This window comes from Nothobranchius furzeri, chromosome 15, assembly GCF_043380555.1.
Source record: "Nothobranchius furzeri strain GRZ-AD chromosome 15, NfurGRZ-RIMD1, whole genome shotgun sequence".
Classification (NCBI taxonomy): domain Eukaryota; kingdom Metazoa; phylum Chordata; class Actinopteri; order Cyprinodontiformes; family Nothobranchiidae; genus Nothobranchius; species Nothobranchius furzeri.
This window is the reverse complement of record NC_091755.1, coordinates 45,181,256-45,197,609: the sequence shown is the minus strand read 5'-3', so window position 1 is coordinate 45,197,609 and position 16,354 is coordinate 45,181,256. Positions and strand designations below refer to the sequence as shown.

Genomic DNA, 16,354 nt, shown 5'->3' with positions numbered 1-16,354 from the left:
GCTACATTGTAGTTCATCCCCACCTGAGTGTGAATGAGTGAATGACTGGTTGTGTTGTAAAGCACCTTGGGGGGTTCTAGGACTCTAGAAGGCGCTATATCGAATACCGGACATTTACAATGAAAGGGGAAATAGCAGACAGACTGTAAAACGTTGGGATTCGTAGTCCTGCAGCACCTGAGCCCACCTGTGGTAGTTACAGGTGTTGTGCAGAGAAAAGTGAGCCTGCCGACCGCGGCGCCTCGTGTCTGAACCGTCATCACTCATTACCGCTGCATTAAGGACAAACATTCAGAAGTATAATATATTCATCTTTATCACTGTACTTCATAAAACATGGTGTGTTTTTGGCGGATAAACAAAGGAAATGACATAATTACAGAACAAAATAAATAAATAATAAAACGCTTCAAGGACGACTTGGACGTGTTCTTTAGTGTCAGATCGGGAATTCGTATCGACAGTTACTCAAAATCAAGGGACTACGACGAAGTTTTAGAGCTAAATAATGTGATCGTTACATCCCTAGTCTGTACACACCTACCCCAAGGTCCCCGGGAGGAGGATCAGCCTTTTTGTGCTTCTTTCCAGGAGACCTGACGATGAGAAAGCTGGAGTGATGAGTTGATCTGGTCGAAATGAACCAGTTAAACCATTCCACTGGAGCTAAAACACGATCCCCATTCACTATTTCCCTTGGTTTTTGTTATGCACCAGGTTTTATTGGGTTGTATTCAGGATCCAGATCATGACGGGTCTCGGCAGCAAGTTTCAAACATCCTGGACGAGCCCCCAGTTTTCTCATCCACTGCCCTAAAGCATTAAATGGACTTGGTTTTCTTTTAAATTTTAAATATTTGTTGTGCCCCCCACCCCCCACCACCACTCATGCACACTAAAACATCCCATCCATTTTTTTCTTTCTTTACTCAGTTTTAGTAAATCTGTGGTAAACAGACAATTAACGTACAAAAGTAGATCGCAACTTTTGGGCCATGCTGAATTTAGTAACAAACTAATCGGCCTCCATCAGGATTTTAGTTTCCACTCACTGGTGCTGCTAGTCGACGCTACTAAGGTTAACCCTACGTTGACAGGCTGTTTGTTTCATGATGTTTAAACGTGACTTTTCCACTCTTTCCAGACTTTTCTTCAGTGCAGAATCCTGATTCTCCTCCTCGGCTTCCTGCACCACACGCTAAAGACGACAGCGGTCGATTTATCAGCTTTGCCTCCGCTCCAGATGAGAGGCCGTGTTTACCCGAATCCCCACTCAACTCCCCCTCCTTGGATCCTGTAAACGGTTTGGTGTGCAGTCCCACCAAAGCCACACCCCTCCCACTTACACCCCCTGCTGAGAAAATCGAGTTGTCCCTAGACACGAACAGAAGCTCCTGTTTACCCACCGAGAACGCTCCACACCTGAAGAGAATCCAAGAAAGTGTGATGGACAGGGAAAGCGATCCAGCAGAATCAAAGCCTAGTGGACCCCCACTGGTCTCGGCAGCACCACCAACCCAGGCCAGGAGAGCCTTGTTTCTCCCTCCCACATCACGTTTACCAGTTAGACGAGCAAAACGTGAAGGGCACGTTCGAGCTGATGGTGCACTCCAGTCGGCGGTACCAGAAGTCTGTACAGACGCCACCACCAACGACCGCCTTTGGAGCAAACTGGAGCCTGGCAGCCACAGAGACAGCGTGTCCTCGTCCTCTAGCGTGTCCTCAAACGACACAGTTGTCGACCTCTCCCTTCCTAACCTGGCCCGAAGGAGCCTCTGCGTTCTGCCGGGTCCCAGCAGTTCCAGCTTCCGCCACTCGGCACCCATCTCCTGTGACGCCCCACGGGTTGGCAAGAGCAAGTCAAACCCCAACCTTCAGCAAAGTCCTAAAGATGAGCTCAAGCCCCGCCCACTACACCCAGCTCAGGATGGTCCTGAGGACCCACCTGGCAGACTGACGGAACGGAGACACACCTGGTGCCGGCTCTACATGGAGGGACTCAGACAGGCAGCAACAAAAAGTCCGCCCAGCCCATCTCCAACGTCTGCAGCTACGTCTTTAATGTCCAAAAGCCTCGGAGATCTGACCTCTGATGACATCTCCTGCAGCTTTGACAGCAAATACCGCAGCATCAGCCGCAGCTTCATCGTCCGGACCAGCAGAGGGCAGGTCCGGAAGGGCGACCCTCTGAGGTCCCGGCCCCAGAGCGACCTGACTGAGCAGCTGCGTAAGCTGACTGATGTGGAGCCCCTGAACCCAAATGACTTCTCCCCAGGAAACGCGTCCAAGGACTCCCAGGAGGAGAGTCCTGATGACACGCTGCTGAGACGCACCTCCTCCAGGAGTCAGAGCCGGGTCCGCTACATAGCAAACCGGGCCAAGAAGGCCCAGGAAAAGCAGAGGCTGCAGGGTCTGATCCAGGGCCGGAGTGCTAGCTTTAGCCTTACTGCTAGCCCCATAGAGGAGAGGGGGATCCCTGAGGGGGCGTGTTGTGTGGATCGGAGCCCCTGCAGCAGCCTGGACCTACTCGATCTGAGACCCCCCCTGGAATACCTCCCCGACTCAGAAAACAGTGAACTCTTTTTCATGCTCAAACTTTGAGAAGTCTGCTTCGGGACCGAGTGTGAGCAACACAGCGAGAAGCTCGTGTTGTACCGCTTACCCGAGAGCACATCCCAGACCCGGTCCCAGAACCCAGAACCCCAGGGATGGTTGGGTGCCTTTCCACGGCAGAAGCTGAACGCAGGCTTCAGGAGATGCAGAGGTTTCCAGGAACCAGGCCCCACGTTTGTTTGTTTGTTTTTATTTAACACTTTTTTAAACTTTTCGAGCCTCCAAACCAAGCCGGTTAGAAACTGATCAACAGTTTCAGTCCTGGTGGAGGTCCTGCATGAGCCGGGTTTTCTAAAGGAGCTAGCACACCTGCAGGATTTTATTTAGTAAAGTTCTTCTGGAACATTTTCTATCCTGTTTTCTGTCATCTACTCATGTCTGAGTAGTTTTTAGTAGCAATAGAGGCGAGGTTTTAATAAATGTTTTTTATGAGCCATGACATGAGTGCTCATGGGTCACTAGCAATATTCTGAACGTGTTAGCATGTTGTGATATTAAAGCTGATGTACAGTTTGATGCCAACAGATGAGGCTCGTCTTTTCGTCGCTACAGGAAATATTTTAATAGTTTTTATGCTGCAGCTTTGATTTTAAATGTGTTTTGTGGTTTTATTGTAAATGACTGAGCTGCCATTCGCTTGCTAGCGTTAGCTATAGCATGTTGTAGCGCTGAGGTCCTGTTTTTAAAGCAAAACGTCGCGTTAAGTCGAGTACTTTGTGTCGGCTGCATGCGGTTCATGCACTGGAATGGTTTTTCTGAGGCTTTGCTTTTAATTTACCGAGTTTTCTGTAAAGATCCACTGTTGTTTTCCTTTTGGGCGTTCCACAGGGCTTTGTGTCTGAAACGCCATGTTGTTCTTTTAACTGTAGTTAAACCAGAAGGGAACGATATGTTGAAGCACGTTTTGTCCACCGGCTGTTCTGTTCGTCCAGGTCGTGTGCCCAAAACCTCAGAGGACGAGCGATGTGTAAAAGTGACCTGAATAAAACTCAGAAACGACTGTTTTGTGTGGAATCTGTCTGGAGAGGTGGGGTTTGCTATCCCGTGGGCGGGGCTTACCGACGGCTGTTTCGCTGTGAAGACCATCCCGCATGCAAAAACTAAATATTTACATTTCTGTTCAGTCGTATTTAAACTTCTAACTAGTTTTGATAAAAACTGTCTAAAATGTAAGTTTTGTTCCTTTGGAGTTAATAAAACCAGCATTAATGGAGAAATCAGATTATAGGACCCACAGCCATCTCTGGGGTCAGAGGTCAGGCAGGTTCCTTCACCGTCTGCAGAAGCTCCAGATGGACTCCAGCAGCTAAGAACAGATTTCCCACAGGAATACCAGAACTGGGATCACCTTTCCTGGTCTGAGTCTGGATTTCTGCTGCACCCTAACCCGTCTTCTGATGCTCGGACCTCCACAGTCTCCAGGTCTCAGTCCAGAACCTGCGGGATGTGGGGCAACGGGAGCGTCTCATCACGGATGGAGCTGATGCAGTCGTGTCAGGATGGACCAGAACCTCGGAGGACCACCTTTTAGGGTCATGAAGCATTAAGGTGGTTCTGATGACTGAAGGGTGTATTTAGCATTATTTAGGCTAAATGCTCGAGAGCATGACAGGTGAGTTGCATGTTTCTGCCCCCCCCCCCCCCCCCCCCCCATGTACCCTGCAGACTGAGCCTCACTCGAGCTGACATGAACGGGCCTCTGGCCCCAGCTCTGACCCGGTCTGCTTGCTGCTCTAATTATGGACTCTGCTTGGGTCCGTTTACCAGCCGTCACCTCCCTGCCAGGAGGACGGACCCCCGCCGGAGCAGAAACAAAGAGGAGAAGCTGGACGAGTCGTCGGAGCAGAAGAAAAACATGTTTTTATTCCCAGATTCCATCTGAGGTTCCAGCTTTCACCTCCAGGTGAGGGCCAATAGCTGGGGAGTTTGTGGAGAACTCCAGGGAAAGCTTTCCCAGCCTTGGGAATCCTGACTCCGTCCTCCATCCTTTCTCAGGACACCGGTGTGTCACTCAGGGCCTGTCCCTTTGTGGGGCCTGTCCCCCCCAGGGCTGACGGCCACCTCCAGCGCTCCGTCAGATGCTGCCAGCCCTTCTTCAGCGCCACGGCCTCCGCTCCAGCCAGCACACAAACACAAAAGGCGGCTTCATTAGGATTCCAGGAAAGCCACCGAGTCCCTCTTAAAGCCGTATTTTTCCAGACGAGTTGGCATGTTTGGGTCGAACCGAACCTCCAGGCCCGTCTTGCTCTTCAGGCCTGACAGAATGTTTTTGTCTCCGGGGATGAATGCTGCTCCTCCTCCTCACCGTAAAATCGCTGCCTGCTTTCAAACGGATCGGAGCGAATGAATCCGTTCGGAGGATTCCTTTCCCAAAATAGGACGTAAATTATGAAGCTGTTTTCTGTTTCTGTCCAAGTTTGGACGCTTGAAGGCTTTCAGGCGGCTGCAGCAGGCTGTTTTTATTCTTTATTCAGACTTTAGATTGATGCTCAGGGGCCTCCATGGGGGGGTGGGGGCGGGGGATGTGCATGTTCTAGGGGCCCCGTATCGCCCCTCACACCTCTCTCTCTCTCTCTCTCTCTCTCTGCAAACACAAAACAGGAGAATCTGAAGGTAGATCAAACGTGATGGTTTTCATCTAAAACTCTGAGTCTGTTGTTCTCCAGCTGCATGAACATTCCTCCAGACCATCGCGGGTTGGACCTCCTCCCTCCTGGTCCCCCCTCCCTCATATAACCCCCTACAATCTCCACCTGGCTCCTCCCACCAGCTACATAAGAACACGTCTGGTTCCCCACATGTTCTAGGGGTCGTCTGTCCTGAACACGCAGCAGTTTCCTCCTCTGCCCGGTGAGACCTCCCTCATGTTTCATCTCCACCGTCTTTCTCTCATCAGCATCCGTCTCTGATCAGCTGTTGTTTTCCAGCGCTGAAGCAACATGAGCGTCTGTGTGGTTTGGTGTGCAGCGGCTTTGATGCTGCGGGTCTTGGCTGCAGGTAAGAAGAGCTCAGATTTCTGGGTCCGCCCTCCGGGTCCGTACGGGTGACCGAGCCGCTCCTGGTTAGTGTTTCTTATGAAGTTAGAGAACAGGATGTTCCCGATCCGCTGGAAACTCCTCTGGTGGACTTCTGTTTTACTCGTTTACATCTTAAAGTAAAAGCCGATGCACCGATTCAGGTCTAAGGGCCGATACCAACTCTAATTTGTCAGAAACAAAAAATTGGCTTTTGTGAATCAGCACTTGGTGAAAATTGTCTTTGGTCCGTTGAGCCAGAAAGAGAAAATCAAACTTTCTGTGTTTAAAACCACGGAATCGGCCGATCAGCTGACTTTAGGATCAGCTGATTTCTGTCAGAATCACTGGGAAAGACGTTCTACGCAGGACATTCAGTCCCCAGGCGTCCCAGCTTTACTCCCACGGACCACGAGATGGGTTTGAGACGGTGGAACATGCGAGAAATGTTGTGAATCCTGGAAAAATATGGAGTTTTAGTTTGAATCCAATAATTTATGTGCAAAATAATTCAAATCCTGTCAGACCTCAACATTCTCAACTTTAACACAACTTTTCCTGAACGGGAACTGTTGGAAAGCTTAAATGAACAGAATTGGCCGTAATTAGTTCATTTTTCCCGGTTTTATTTAATATTAGATGAATTTTCCTCCGTTTAAAGTCCGCCGCTGTTGAACGTCGATCATTACTTTAGCGGTTAGACCCGGCCAGAAGCCTTTAGGGCTGTCTGGGATCCAGGATCTCCTCCCAGTAAAACCACCTCCTCCAGCAGGCTCTGGGTGACCTTTGAGACAGGGTCACGCTCCCAAATCAATCCCTACATTTTCCCAAACAGGCCCTGCCGGACTTCTGGAGTCTAATCAAAGCCTAGAGGGGGGACCATCCTCTGAGTCAGAGCCCAGTTTCTGACCCGCTTCAGTCCAGAAATGAATCAATTAACCCCGGGGGTGGGGGGGGGGGGGGGGGGGGGGTGACAGGCATCTCCGCAGAGCTTAGGTCCTGCCATCTTCTCCAGAGGAGGCTGATGGAGTGTCACGGGTTCTGTATCGTCCAGACGGGCCGGCTTTTGTCCCCTGGCACCTCCGCTGGTCTCCTCTGACCGGCCCTGGCAGCTCTTGTTGGGTCCTGCTGGTCACGCTGGGAATGGCATCGGCCCGATATGGCTAAACGAAAACCGTTGTGAGTGTCGGGAGGCCTGAAAGGAGACGTTTGGCTCTGATTACACACTGGCTGGAGAGGTCCGAAGGACAACGGGTTCTGACTTTCATCCCCTCATGGGGGCCTGGTGCCCCCCCTCCACCTTAGCTCGCAGCCTCCCCTCAGTATGGAGCCACTTTCTCAAGTCTCCTGAAAAACAACCGGACACAAAACCGCCATTGTCCTCCGGAGGCTCTTTGGCTAATTTACCGCCGTGGCTTTGAGAGAAACACATGAACGGGACTCGAAGCAACAAAACACTTCATTAGCTTTCAGGAGTCGTTCCGCGCTTTCGCTTGTAGACATAAAACTACAAACCAGCGGCCAGAGATCGGGCCGGATCCGCTCGTTTAGTCCTGATTCTCATGCTCAATCACAACAACACGCTGCTGCACACAAACCTAAACGCTGTTTTTGTCTCTTCTAGATGCCAAGGAGCTGACCATCACCACCATACAGGTATCCCGCCTTCCCCCTTCAGACCAGCTCAGTCAGATTAAAGGAGGAAGTCCGGATTTCACCATGACTTCGTCAACAAAGTCTTTAATCACACAAGTTTAAAAACTTTACCCTAACCCATGTTTTAGCGTCAGTTTGTAGCCCTGAAAGAAATTTAGTTTTTATAAAAATAAGCTAAAAATACCTACAACACTCTAATTCTGTTAGCATATTAGCTTATTAACATGGCTATTAGACTTGCAAAGGCAGCATCTAGATCAGGGGTGTCCAATCCTGGTCCTGGAGGGCCGGTGTCCTGCATGTTTTAGTTTGAACTCTGCTTCATCACACCTGATTTCAATCAGCAGCTAATTAACAGGCTTCTGCAGAGCCTGGTGAGCTGCTGCACAGGTGTTTCAACCACTGAATCAAGTCTGTTGGAGTAGAAAAACCACAAAACCTGCTAGATACCGGCCCTCCAGGACCAGGATTGGACACCCCTGATCTAGATCATTTAACAAAATTCTCAGGTAAAACAGAAACTTTACCTGTTTTGATGCTTAAAGAGTAAATAATGGTGATGTAGAAGCTAACACGGTTGATTCTGCTGCTAGCATGTGACCAGAGCTAATGCGGTAACGTGCTACCTTCCACCAACATTAGCTAGCGTTTGACTGAAATGATGTTTCATGTGGAGTTAAAATGATAGAAGAGTTTTATCGGGAGGTCTCGCTGCTTCTGGGTGTTTTTTTGTTTTGGGGACGGGTCAACATTAGGTTTGTTGTAGGTGAAGCTTCGTTTCAAAGTTAAACCTTTTTTTTTTTTTTTGAATGTTTTATTACATTAGGGGCGGGGATTAAGAATGGTTATTTGGCATCCCCTGGTGGTGATGTGTGGTTAGTGCATCAGAAAACCGACGATGCGCCCCACCTGCTGCCACTGCAGCTGACAGCAGGGGCGCCTCCAGAAAATGTTGATAGGGGTGGCCAGATGGGGCCAAAGACATTTTTTGCAGTGGCACAACAAGTTGGTCCTTGTGGTAACTCTGGGAGAGTTTAGCCTGTGGCGATGTGCTGCGTTGTGTCTTTATTCATTTTTATTAAAATAACAGAACGTTTTCAAAACATTTAATTTAAATTTTACAAACAAAAACATTTCAGTTATTTGAAATGTTATTCCAAATTTAATTCAAACATGTATTTTTAGGTTAATTCACCTGTTGCTGTGTTAAACACACAATGGAGATAAAAAAAATTTAAATGGTGAACTGCAGAAACATATGTATTTTTTTAATTCAGATTTTTTTTACTCATTAATTGTAATATTTTATTTTGTTTTAAAATTATAACTTGAATAAACAAGATCAATATGTGGTTTGACTGAACATTAATATGATTTGTTAACACTGGCTTCTCCTGGGGGGGAGGGGGGCAGCAATTTTTTAGGGGTGGCCATGGCCCCCTCGGCCACCCCTTGAGGGCGCCCTTGGTTGACTGTAGCGATCTGTCATGTTATGTAGAAACTCACCTGAAAATGGCCGAAACCAGCAGCCTTAAGACTTCATCGATCCCTCAGTGGAGACGTTTCTGCGTTACTACGGCTCAGATAGCTAAGTAGTAGAGAAGTGACCAAGCATGCAAGAATACCACTAAACTAGCCCCCCCCCCCCCAAAAAAAGGTTGGTCAAGCTCATGAAAAGATCCTCATCTTTTGTATCAAGGTCTTCAGTTTAAGAGGATCAAAGCGCGTTAGTTTGAATCACTTCCTGTTTACTTGGACTCTCGTTTTGCCAGGATGAGCCGTACGCCATGACCAAAGGTTCCCAGATGGAGGGTTACTGCATTGACCTGATTTCAGAGCTCTCCAAGCAGCTCGGCTTCACGTACCGGGTCCAGATGGTGAAGGATCACCGGTACGGAGCCATGGATGCAAATGGGAACTGGAACGGGATGATCGGGGAGATTATCAGAGGGGTAAGTCGGTTTGGATCAACACCATCAGTGAAGAGGGACAACAGAGGCCTGGTCCAGGATGGACTCGTCCTGAGTGACATGGGAGAGTGGGCGTGGCGGGAGAGGGAGGCTGTTCTAGTGAGGAGAAGACGGGGGATGTGTGTGAAGGGTTAGGGTCGTGCTAACCTCACCTGTGTCTGTCCCCGCCCACAGGAAGCAGACCTGGCTGTGGCCCCGCTGACCGTCACGGCCGTCAGAGAGCATGTGGTGGACATGACCACGCCCTTCATCCACACCGGACTCAGCTTCATCATGCGTAAAAGCAGCAGCTCGGGCTCCAGCGCCTTCAGCCTGCTGTCCCCGTTCTCCAGCGACATGTGGGCCGGGGTTCTGGTGGCCTTCCTGCTGACGGCTCTCTGTCTGTTCCTGGTGGGAAGGTGAGACTCATCTTCCTCCTCCAGTCAGATCCACCTTGACCCGAACGGAGAGGAGTTCACTAGCGACACCGAAAGGTTCATCCGATTCAGAGTCAGAGATAAAATGTCTGAGTTTTAGTGTCAAAGCTGTTCAAGAGGAACAGAAATGTTAAAGCTGCCGCCAGAGGCTCATCAGGGCCACCCTAGTAGCCAGCAGAAACAGGAATGTGTGATCTCATACCTTTCAGCCCAATTTCTGTAAACTCGACTGATTTAGAAGATCCGGTTCAGGAGATTATTTACCAAGAGAAATATTAAAAACAGGAAACTCGATCTCAGCCAGACTAAAGCTGTAGGAACCACGCAGAGGTTATTGTTCAGAAACGAGGAACGTCGGAAGCTCCTGGTCTGTGTTTCCTTGCAGGATCAGTCCCACGGAGTGGGCCGAACCGGAGAAGGACGAGCACAGCTTCACTCTGCTGCACAGCCTCTGGTACATCACCGGAGCGCTCGCCCTGCAAGGTGACCCGACCCGAAACGTGACACTTTCCTCCTCCGTCAGGATTTCAAACAGTCCACATGGACTCGTTAACAGGCTGGACTTAGTTTTCCAGGTTTTTTTTGTTTGGGATCTGGATCATGAGTTCTGCCCCCCACCCCCCAGGTGCCGGTCCACATCCCAAAGCCCTGTCTGGACGTGTCGTTGGCGCCATCTGGTGGCTGTTTGCGGTGCTGCTGCTCGCCTGCTACTTTGCCAACTTCCACTCGGTTCTCCACTCGGAGCACAAACACATCTCCAGCTTCGAGGACCTGGCCAACCAGGACGTGGTGGACTACGGGACGATTCAGTCCGGGTCCTCTATGTTGTTCTTTAAGGCACGACCTGGTTCTCCGTCCCCGGTTCTGATTAGTTCAAGTCCTGCTGGAATGAATGAATGAGTCTGTTTTCTGCCGCAGAACTCCAACAACCCGGTTTACCGGCGGCTCTACCAGCACATGGAGCGGAAGAAGAGCTACGTGAGCTCCACCAGCGAGGGCTTCCGCCGGGCCCAGGAGGGGAACTTTGCCTTCATCGGGGAAGCCGTGTCCCTGGACCTGGCCGTGGCCCGGTACTGCACCCTGACCCGGGCTCAGGAGATCATCTCCATGAGGTCCTACAGCATCGCCGCACCTCTGGGTGAGGAGTTGGAATTAGTCAGGATCACACGTGATTCCAGGGAATCTGTTAGGGATGAACCTCCTGGTTGTGTTCCAGAACCAGAACCAGAATAAAGCTGAAGTCACCAGGCGTGACGCTCTTAAACCACTTTTTTACTATAAGAATTCTACCTTTTCAGGTAATTTCCCACAAATTCATCCCTAAATTCCCAAATGAAACACTGAAATGGGAACGTCTTCCAGGTTTTTACTTTAGATGATCCTGAATCGGGATCAGGAAGAACCTTCATGGAGGGTCCGGGGGAATGTCCTGGCTCTGTCCCGAGATTCCTCCTGGTTCCTATAAAACTTCCTGCTCAGACCTCCGCCCCGCTCCGAGTTTCCTCCTCAGGAACTCGGACCTGGTGGAGCAGAGTCTCATCCCGACTAGATCTGCCACCAGATTCCCATCCCTGAAGGATCCCAAACCGGACCTCCGTCCTCTCCGGGACTTGTTTAGATCGAAACGCCACAGACCGGATCTGAGACGAGAGGACAACCTGGTGGGGTCCTGAGGGATCCGGTCCGGATTCATCTGGATCTGCGATCATCTGAGCAGTTTGATAGTTGGGACAAAGGCTCCAGAACCTGGTGGGATTCTCCACAGGTTCTGTCCCGGTTCTCACGTGCGTTTAGGATGAAAGAACCTCTAAGAAGTTTCTTTCCTCTCTAACGTCTTCATCCTGGACCAGGATCCCCGCTGGTGAAGAACCTGACCATCGCCATCCTGAAGCTGAGCGAGGCAGGTGAGCTCACACACCTGAGGGACAAATGGTGGGCCAGCAGCTGCGTCGGTACCGACGACCACCACGAGTCCGAGGCGCTGCAGTCCCACGACCTGCGGGGTCTCTTCCTGCTCCTGGGTCTGGGTCTGGCTGTGGGACTCCTGCTGGCCCTGCTGGAGCTCCTGTCCAGGGCCCGGAGCCAAGCCAAGGCTGGGAAGGTAGGGAAGGGAATTCTTCAGGCTGGGGTTGGGCCGGATGGTGGTTCTGTTGGTTAAGTCTTCCCTGTTTCCCAGAAATCCTGCTGCTCTGTTCTGACGTCGGAGCTGAACCGGCGGTTCGGGAGCAGAGGGGAGGTGGAGGAGCCGGAGAGGTCGGAGAAAAGCAAAGCGTGAAACATGGAACGTCAGTGGGAATCTTTGGGTTTTCTCTAGAAGCAGATGCGTGTTTTTTTTTTACGTCTGTAGGAAAGTTCTGGTCCGTTAGCAGAACCCAGAACCTTTAGATACTAAACCCCCTTCTGTCATTCCTAATGGAACCGCTTCCTTGTCGGGCGGAACGTTGTTGTTCTTCTGTGGAAATTTCTAAATAAACGTTCCAACGCTCCTCTGGGAATGTTTTCATCCTTTCAGCAGGTAGAACTGGTTTCGTCCTTCAGTCTGGGGGCTATCCAGCATGTTTTTGTTGTGTCCCTGCTCCAACACAGCAGGTGAGTTGGAGCAGGGACACAAGGGAAACATGCTCCAGGACTAGGCTTTCCTAACCCGCTCATTTCTAAACAACTGCAATAATAATAAAGCTAATGTCCTCGTTTCTATGGTGACTTTACTCCTGATCCAAACGGAATATTATGGGATTCATAAAACAGCTTCACCTGTTTGTTCGTCTGTTTCTATGGAGAATAACATCTGTCCTCGGGATCCAAATGAAATCAGAAACGTCTGAAAACGAGGAAACGTGAGGTTTAAATGTTTTCATGAGAAAAAAGTCCGATAGCGAGAGGTTCTGTTTGAGGTTCTGTTTCTCACAAGCAGAACCTCAGGTGGAGCTGAAGTCCGGACAGAAGCCCGGGGAGCGACAACCATCACCAGCTGTGAAGTTTCAGCTCCTGTAGGGTAGCAGGACCTCCACCAGGAGGCGCTGCAGGACTTATTTTGACGTTAACCTTCCTTTCCATGATGGTTGAGAACCAGAACCAGAACCCAACTCAGTCAGCAAAAGTTAGTGGCTCATAAATAACCGTCACTGACACCGGTTCTGTGACGTCATATTTCAGTAACAGTCAGAAGCCCTCCCATTGGTCGGCCCTTATCTCAACAGCTGTTCATAATTAAGGAAGTTACAAATGACCTCATTACTATTTTATGGTCCAACTTGTATAGAAGCTCATTAAAGCAGTTAGAAGACACGATGAGTCATAATCAAGACTTCTGGTTTTCTGCAACGCCCTTCTCAGGATAAAATCACCCGGAACAAGAGAAAAATGTCAAAAATTATCATTATTTAAATACATTAAAAGGAGAATTTCATACAATTAAATAAAAAATGAGAAGAAAGAAAGAAAATTAATAATAAAAGTGAATACAGGATCCCTGGAAAGCCGGAACCAGGAGAGGGTGGAGATGAAGGTCACACCAAACCTGAACAGGTGAGTTTAAAGGAGACCACTGAGTCCACTGATCTCAGGCTCAGGGGGAGAGAGTTCAAACATGAGTTTAACGTCATAAATCAAACATCGCGATCTTGTTTGGAGCTCCTGATCGTCTCTAAAATCATCAAATCAATCAAATAAAATCAAAGATACTTTATTAATCCCAGAGGGAAATAAGAGTTTCACCACACACAACTCAGAGGTCAGACATACGTTTCAATTTCAGCCGTGAAGTGGAAAAAAACATGCAACCAACTTTTTTTGAGTGGCACAAATGGGCTTCCGTAGCGTGTGAAAACAGGCAAGATTAAAGGTGAATTAGAGAAAAATCTATTGACCTGACCCGCGTTTATTTCTTTCTACTGAATCATGGTTCACTCTTCATGAATCACACAACCTGAGAGGTTTGTAGCACGAGCAGGTCAGGTCGTTTACACGTCCTCAGCAGGTCAGGTCGTTTACATGTCCTCGTTTACACGTCCTCAGCAGGTCAGGTCGTTTACATGTCCTCGTTTACACGTCCTCAGCAGGTCAGGTCGTTTACATGTCCTCAGCAGGTCAGGTCGTTTACACGTCCTCAGCAGGTCAGGTCGTTTACACGTCCTCAGCAGGTCAGATCGTTTACATGTCCTCAGCAGGTCAGATCGTTTACATGTCCTCAGCAGGTCAGGTCGTTTACACATCCTCAGCAGGTCAGGTCGTTTACACGTCCTCAGCAGGTCAGATCGTTTACACGTCCTCGGCAGGTCAGGTCGTTTACACATCCTCGGCAGGTCAGGTCGTTTACGCGTCCTCGGCAGGTCAGGTCGTTTACACGTCCTCGGCAGGTCAGGTCGTTTACGCGTCCTCGGCAGGTCAGGTCATTTACACGTCCTCGGCAGGTCAGGTCGTTTACACGTCCTCCGCAGGTCAGGTCGTTTACACATCCTCGGCAGGTCAGGTCGTTTACACGTCCTCGGCAGGTCAGGTCGTTTACACGTCCTCAGCAGGTCAGGTCGTTTACACGTCCTCAGCAGGTCAGGTCGTTTACACGTCCTCAGCAGGTCAGGTCGTTTACACGTCCTCAGCAGGTCAGGTCGTTTACACGTCCTCAGCAGGTCAGATCGTTTACATGTCCTCAGCAGGTCAGGTCGTTTACACATCCTCAGCAGGTCAGGTCGTTTACACGTCCTCAGCAGGTCAGATCGTTTACACGTCCTCAGCAGGTCAGGTCGTTTACACGTCCTCAGCAGGTCAGATCGTTTACACGTCCTCAGCAGATCAGGTCGTTTACACGTCCTCGTTTACACGTCCTCAGCAGGTCAGGTCGTTTACACGTCCTCAGCAGGTCAGGTCGTTTACACGTCCTCAGCAGGTCAGGTCGTTTACACGTCCTCAGCAGGTCAGGTCGTTTACAAGTCCTCGGCAGGTCAGGTCGTTTACGCGTCCTCGGCAGGTCAGGTCGTTTACGTGTCCTCGGCAGGTCAGGTCGTTTACATGTCCTCAGCAGATCAGGTCGTTTACACGTCCTCAGCAGATCAGGTCATTTACACGTCCTCGGCAGGTCAGGTCGTTTACATGTCCTCAGCAGATCAGGTCGTTTACACGTCCTCGTTTACACGTCCTCAGCAGATCAGGTCGTTTACACGTCCTCGTTTACACGTCCTCAGCAGGTCAGGTCGTTTACAAGTCCTCAGCAAGTCAGGTCGTTTACATGTCCTCAGCAGATCAGGTCGTTTACACGTCCTCGTTTACACGTCCTCAGCAGGTCAGGTCGTTTACACGTCCTCAGCAGGTCAGGTCGTTTACACGTCCTCGGCAAATCAGGTCGTTTACACGTCCTCGGCAGATCAGGTCGTTTACACGTCCTCGGCAGATCAGGTCGTTTACACGTCCTCGGCAGGTCAGGTCGTTTACACGTCCTCGGCAGGTCAGGTCGTTTACACGTCCTCGGCAGATCAGGTCGTTTACACGTCCTCGGCAGATCAGGTCGTTTACACGTCCTCGGCAGATCAGGTCGTTTACACGTCCTCGGCAGGTCAGGTCGTTTACACGTCCTCGGCAGATCAGGTCGTTTACACGTCCTCAGCAGATCAGGTCGTTTACACGTCCTCGTTTACACGTCCTCAGCAGGTCAGGTCGTTTACAAGTCCTCAGCAGATCAGGTCGTTTACACGTCCTCGTTTACACGTCCTCAGCAGGTCAGGTCGTTTACAAGTCCTCAGCAGGTCAGGTCGTTTACACGTCCTCGGCAGGTCAGGTCGTTTACACGTCCTCGGCAGATCAGGTCGTTTACACGTCCTCAGCAGATCAGGTCGTTTACACGTCCTCGTTTACACGTCCTCAGCAGGTCAGGTCGTTTACAAGTCCTCAGCAGGTCAGGTCGTTTACACGTCCTCGGCAGGTCAGGAGGCAGAACCTTTAAAAGTTCTGGTTTAACATCTTTATTTGTTTGTTTTTGACCTGGGAGGAAAACGGCTCCATCGCTGCTCAGGAGAGACCATCGTCTTCATCAGTGAGACGACCTGAGCTCGACCTGCTCATCAGATGGAGGACTCGTTGATTTACAGCTGACAGGAGGTGTGTGTGTGTGCGTGTGTGTGTGTGTGTGTGTGTGTGTGTGTGTGTGTGTGTGTGTGTGTGTGTGTTGGTAGTATACTCTGCAGCCTGCAGCTTTGAGAACGAGATTTAGCTGTAAATCCTACACACACACACACACACACACACACACACACACACACACACACACACACACACACACACACACACACACACACACACACACACACACACATCAGCACAAACCCCCTCACATACAAATGTCTGATCTGAACAGGCAGGTGAGAGTGATGAAAAATTGATTGATAATCATGACCAGGTGATCTACCTGCGCTCTGATTGGTGCTTCAGCACGTTTCATCACCTGGTTTACGTCCAATGACTGAAGAAAGCAGCAAAGCTCTCCTACTGGCTGAGATAGACGTCAGTCAGACCAACCACACCTGCAGCAAAGCACAGGTGAGCCCATCATGCTTTGGGTTTAGCTCCGCCCAGTGAGGCATCAGAAGCAGGTGGTTCTACCGAAGAGGAAGAAATGGGCCCAGGAGGGAAAGGAAGCAGAACTTTAAGGAATTCATTGAAACTGAAATCAAGAAGATCATCAAAGGTAAGAGGA

General features: G+C 49.9%; 3 protein-coding genes across 14 annotated transcripts in view; all 3 read left to right on the top strand.

The window, feature by feature from the left end:
- The window catches only part of plch2a (phospholipase C, eta 2a), a 138,572-nt gene extending 134,959 nt beyond the window's left edge, over window positions 1-3,613 (top strand). For 8 of the 10 annotated variants that reach the window (XM_070544919.1, XM_070544921.1, XM_070544920.1 and 5 more), the window contains one exon: window positions 1,145-3,613. In XM_070544919.1, the coding sequence (XP_070401020.1) occupies window positions 1,145-2,601 (1,457 nt within the window). In that variant the 3' untranslated portion in view covers window positions 2,602-3,613. The remainder of the gene's footprint in view (window positions 1-1,144) is intronic. The other 2 variants (XM_070544926.1, XM_070544925.1) reach the window with 2 other exon arrangements.
- Window positions 3,614-5,306: 1,693 nt separating this feature from the next.
- si:ch211-251b21.1 (probable glutamate receptor) lies at window positions 5,307-12,155 on the top strand. The gene is made up of 10 exons (XM_015968699.3): window positions 5,307-5,463; window positions 5,541-5,610; window positions 7,252-7,283; window positions 9,056-9,235; window positions 9,428-9,651; window positions 10,055-10,152; window positions 10,295-10,506; window positions 10,588-10,807; window positions 11,520-11,770; window positions 11,846-12,155. The coding sequence occupies exons 2-10, from the start codon at window positions 5,553-5,555 to the stop codon at window positions 11,942-11,944; spliced, it is 1,374 nt and encodes a 457-aa protein (XP_015824185.3). The 5' UTR covers window positions 5,307-5,463; window positions 5,541-5,552; the 3' UTR covers window positions 11,945-12,155.
- Window positions 12,156-12,297: 142 nt separating this feature from the next.
- LOC107391394 (1-phosphatidylinositol 4,5-bisphosphate phosphodiesterase eta-2-like) overlaps window positions 12,298-16,354 on the top strand; it is a 111,520-nt gene continuing 107,463 nt past the window's right edge. For 2 of the 3 annotated variants that reach the window (XR_011516690.1, XR_011516689.1), the window contains exon 1: window positions 12,298-16,345. The gene's annotated coding sequence lies outside the window, so the exon portion shown is untranslated. The remainder of the gene's footprint in view (window positions 16,346-16,354) is intronic. The other variant, XM_070544927.1, reaches the window with a different exon arrangement.

Excerpts from the sequence above, each read along its gene's own strand:
- si:ch211-251b21.1 (XM_015968699.3), top strand. The coding sequence starts at position 5,553 with ATGAGCGTCTGTGTGGTTTGGTGTGCAGCGGCTTTGATGCTGCGGGTC. Across the intron at positions 10,153-10,294 it reads CGGAGCGCTCGCCCTGCAAG|GTGCCGGTCCACATCCCAAA; the intron begins GTGACCCGACCC and ends CCCACCCCCCAG. Across the intron at positions 10,507-10,587 it reads CCTCTATGTTGTTCTTTAAG|AACTCCAACAACCCGGTTTA; the intron begins GCACGACCTGGT and ends TTTCTGCCGCAG.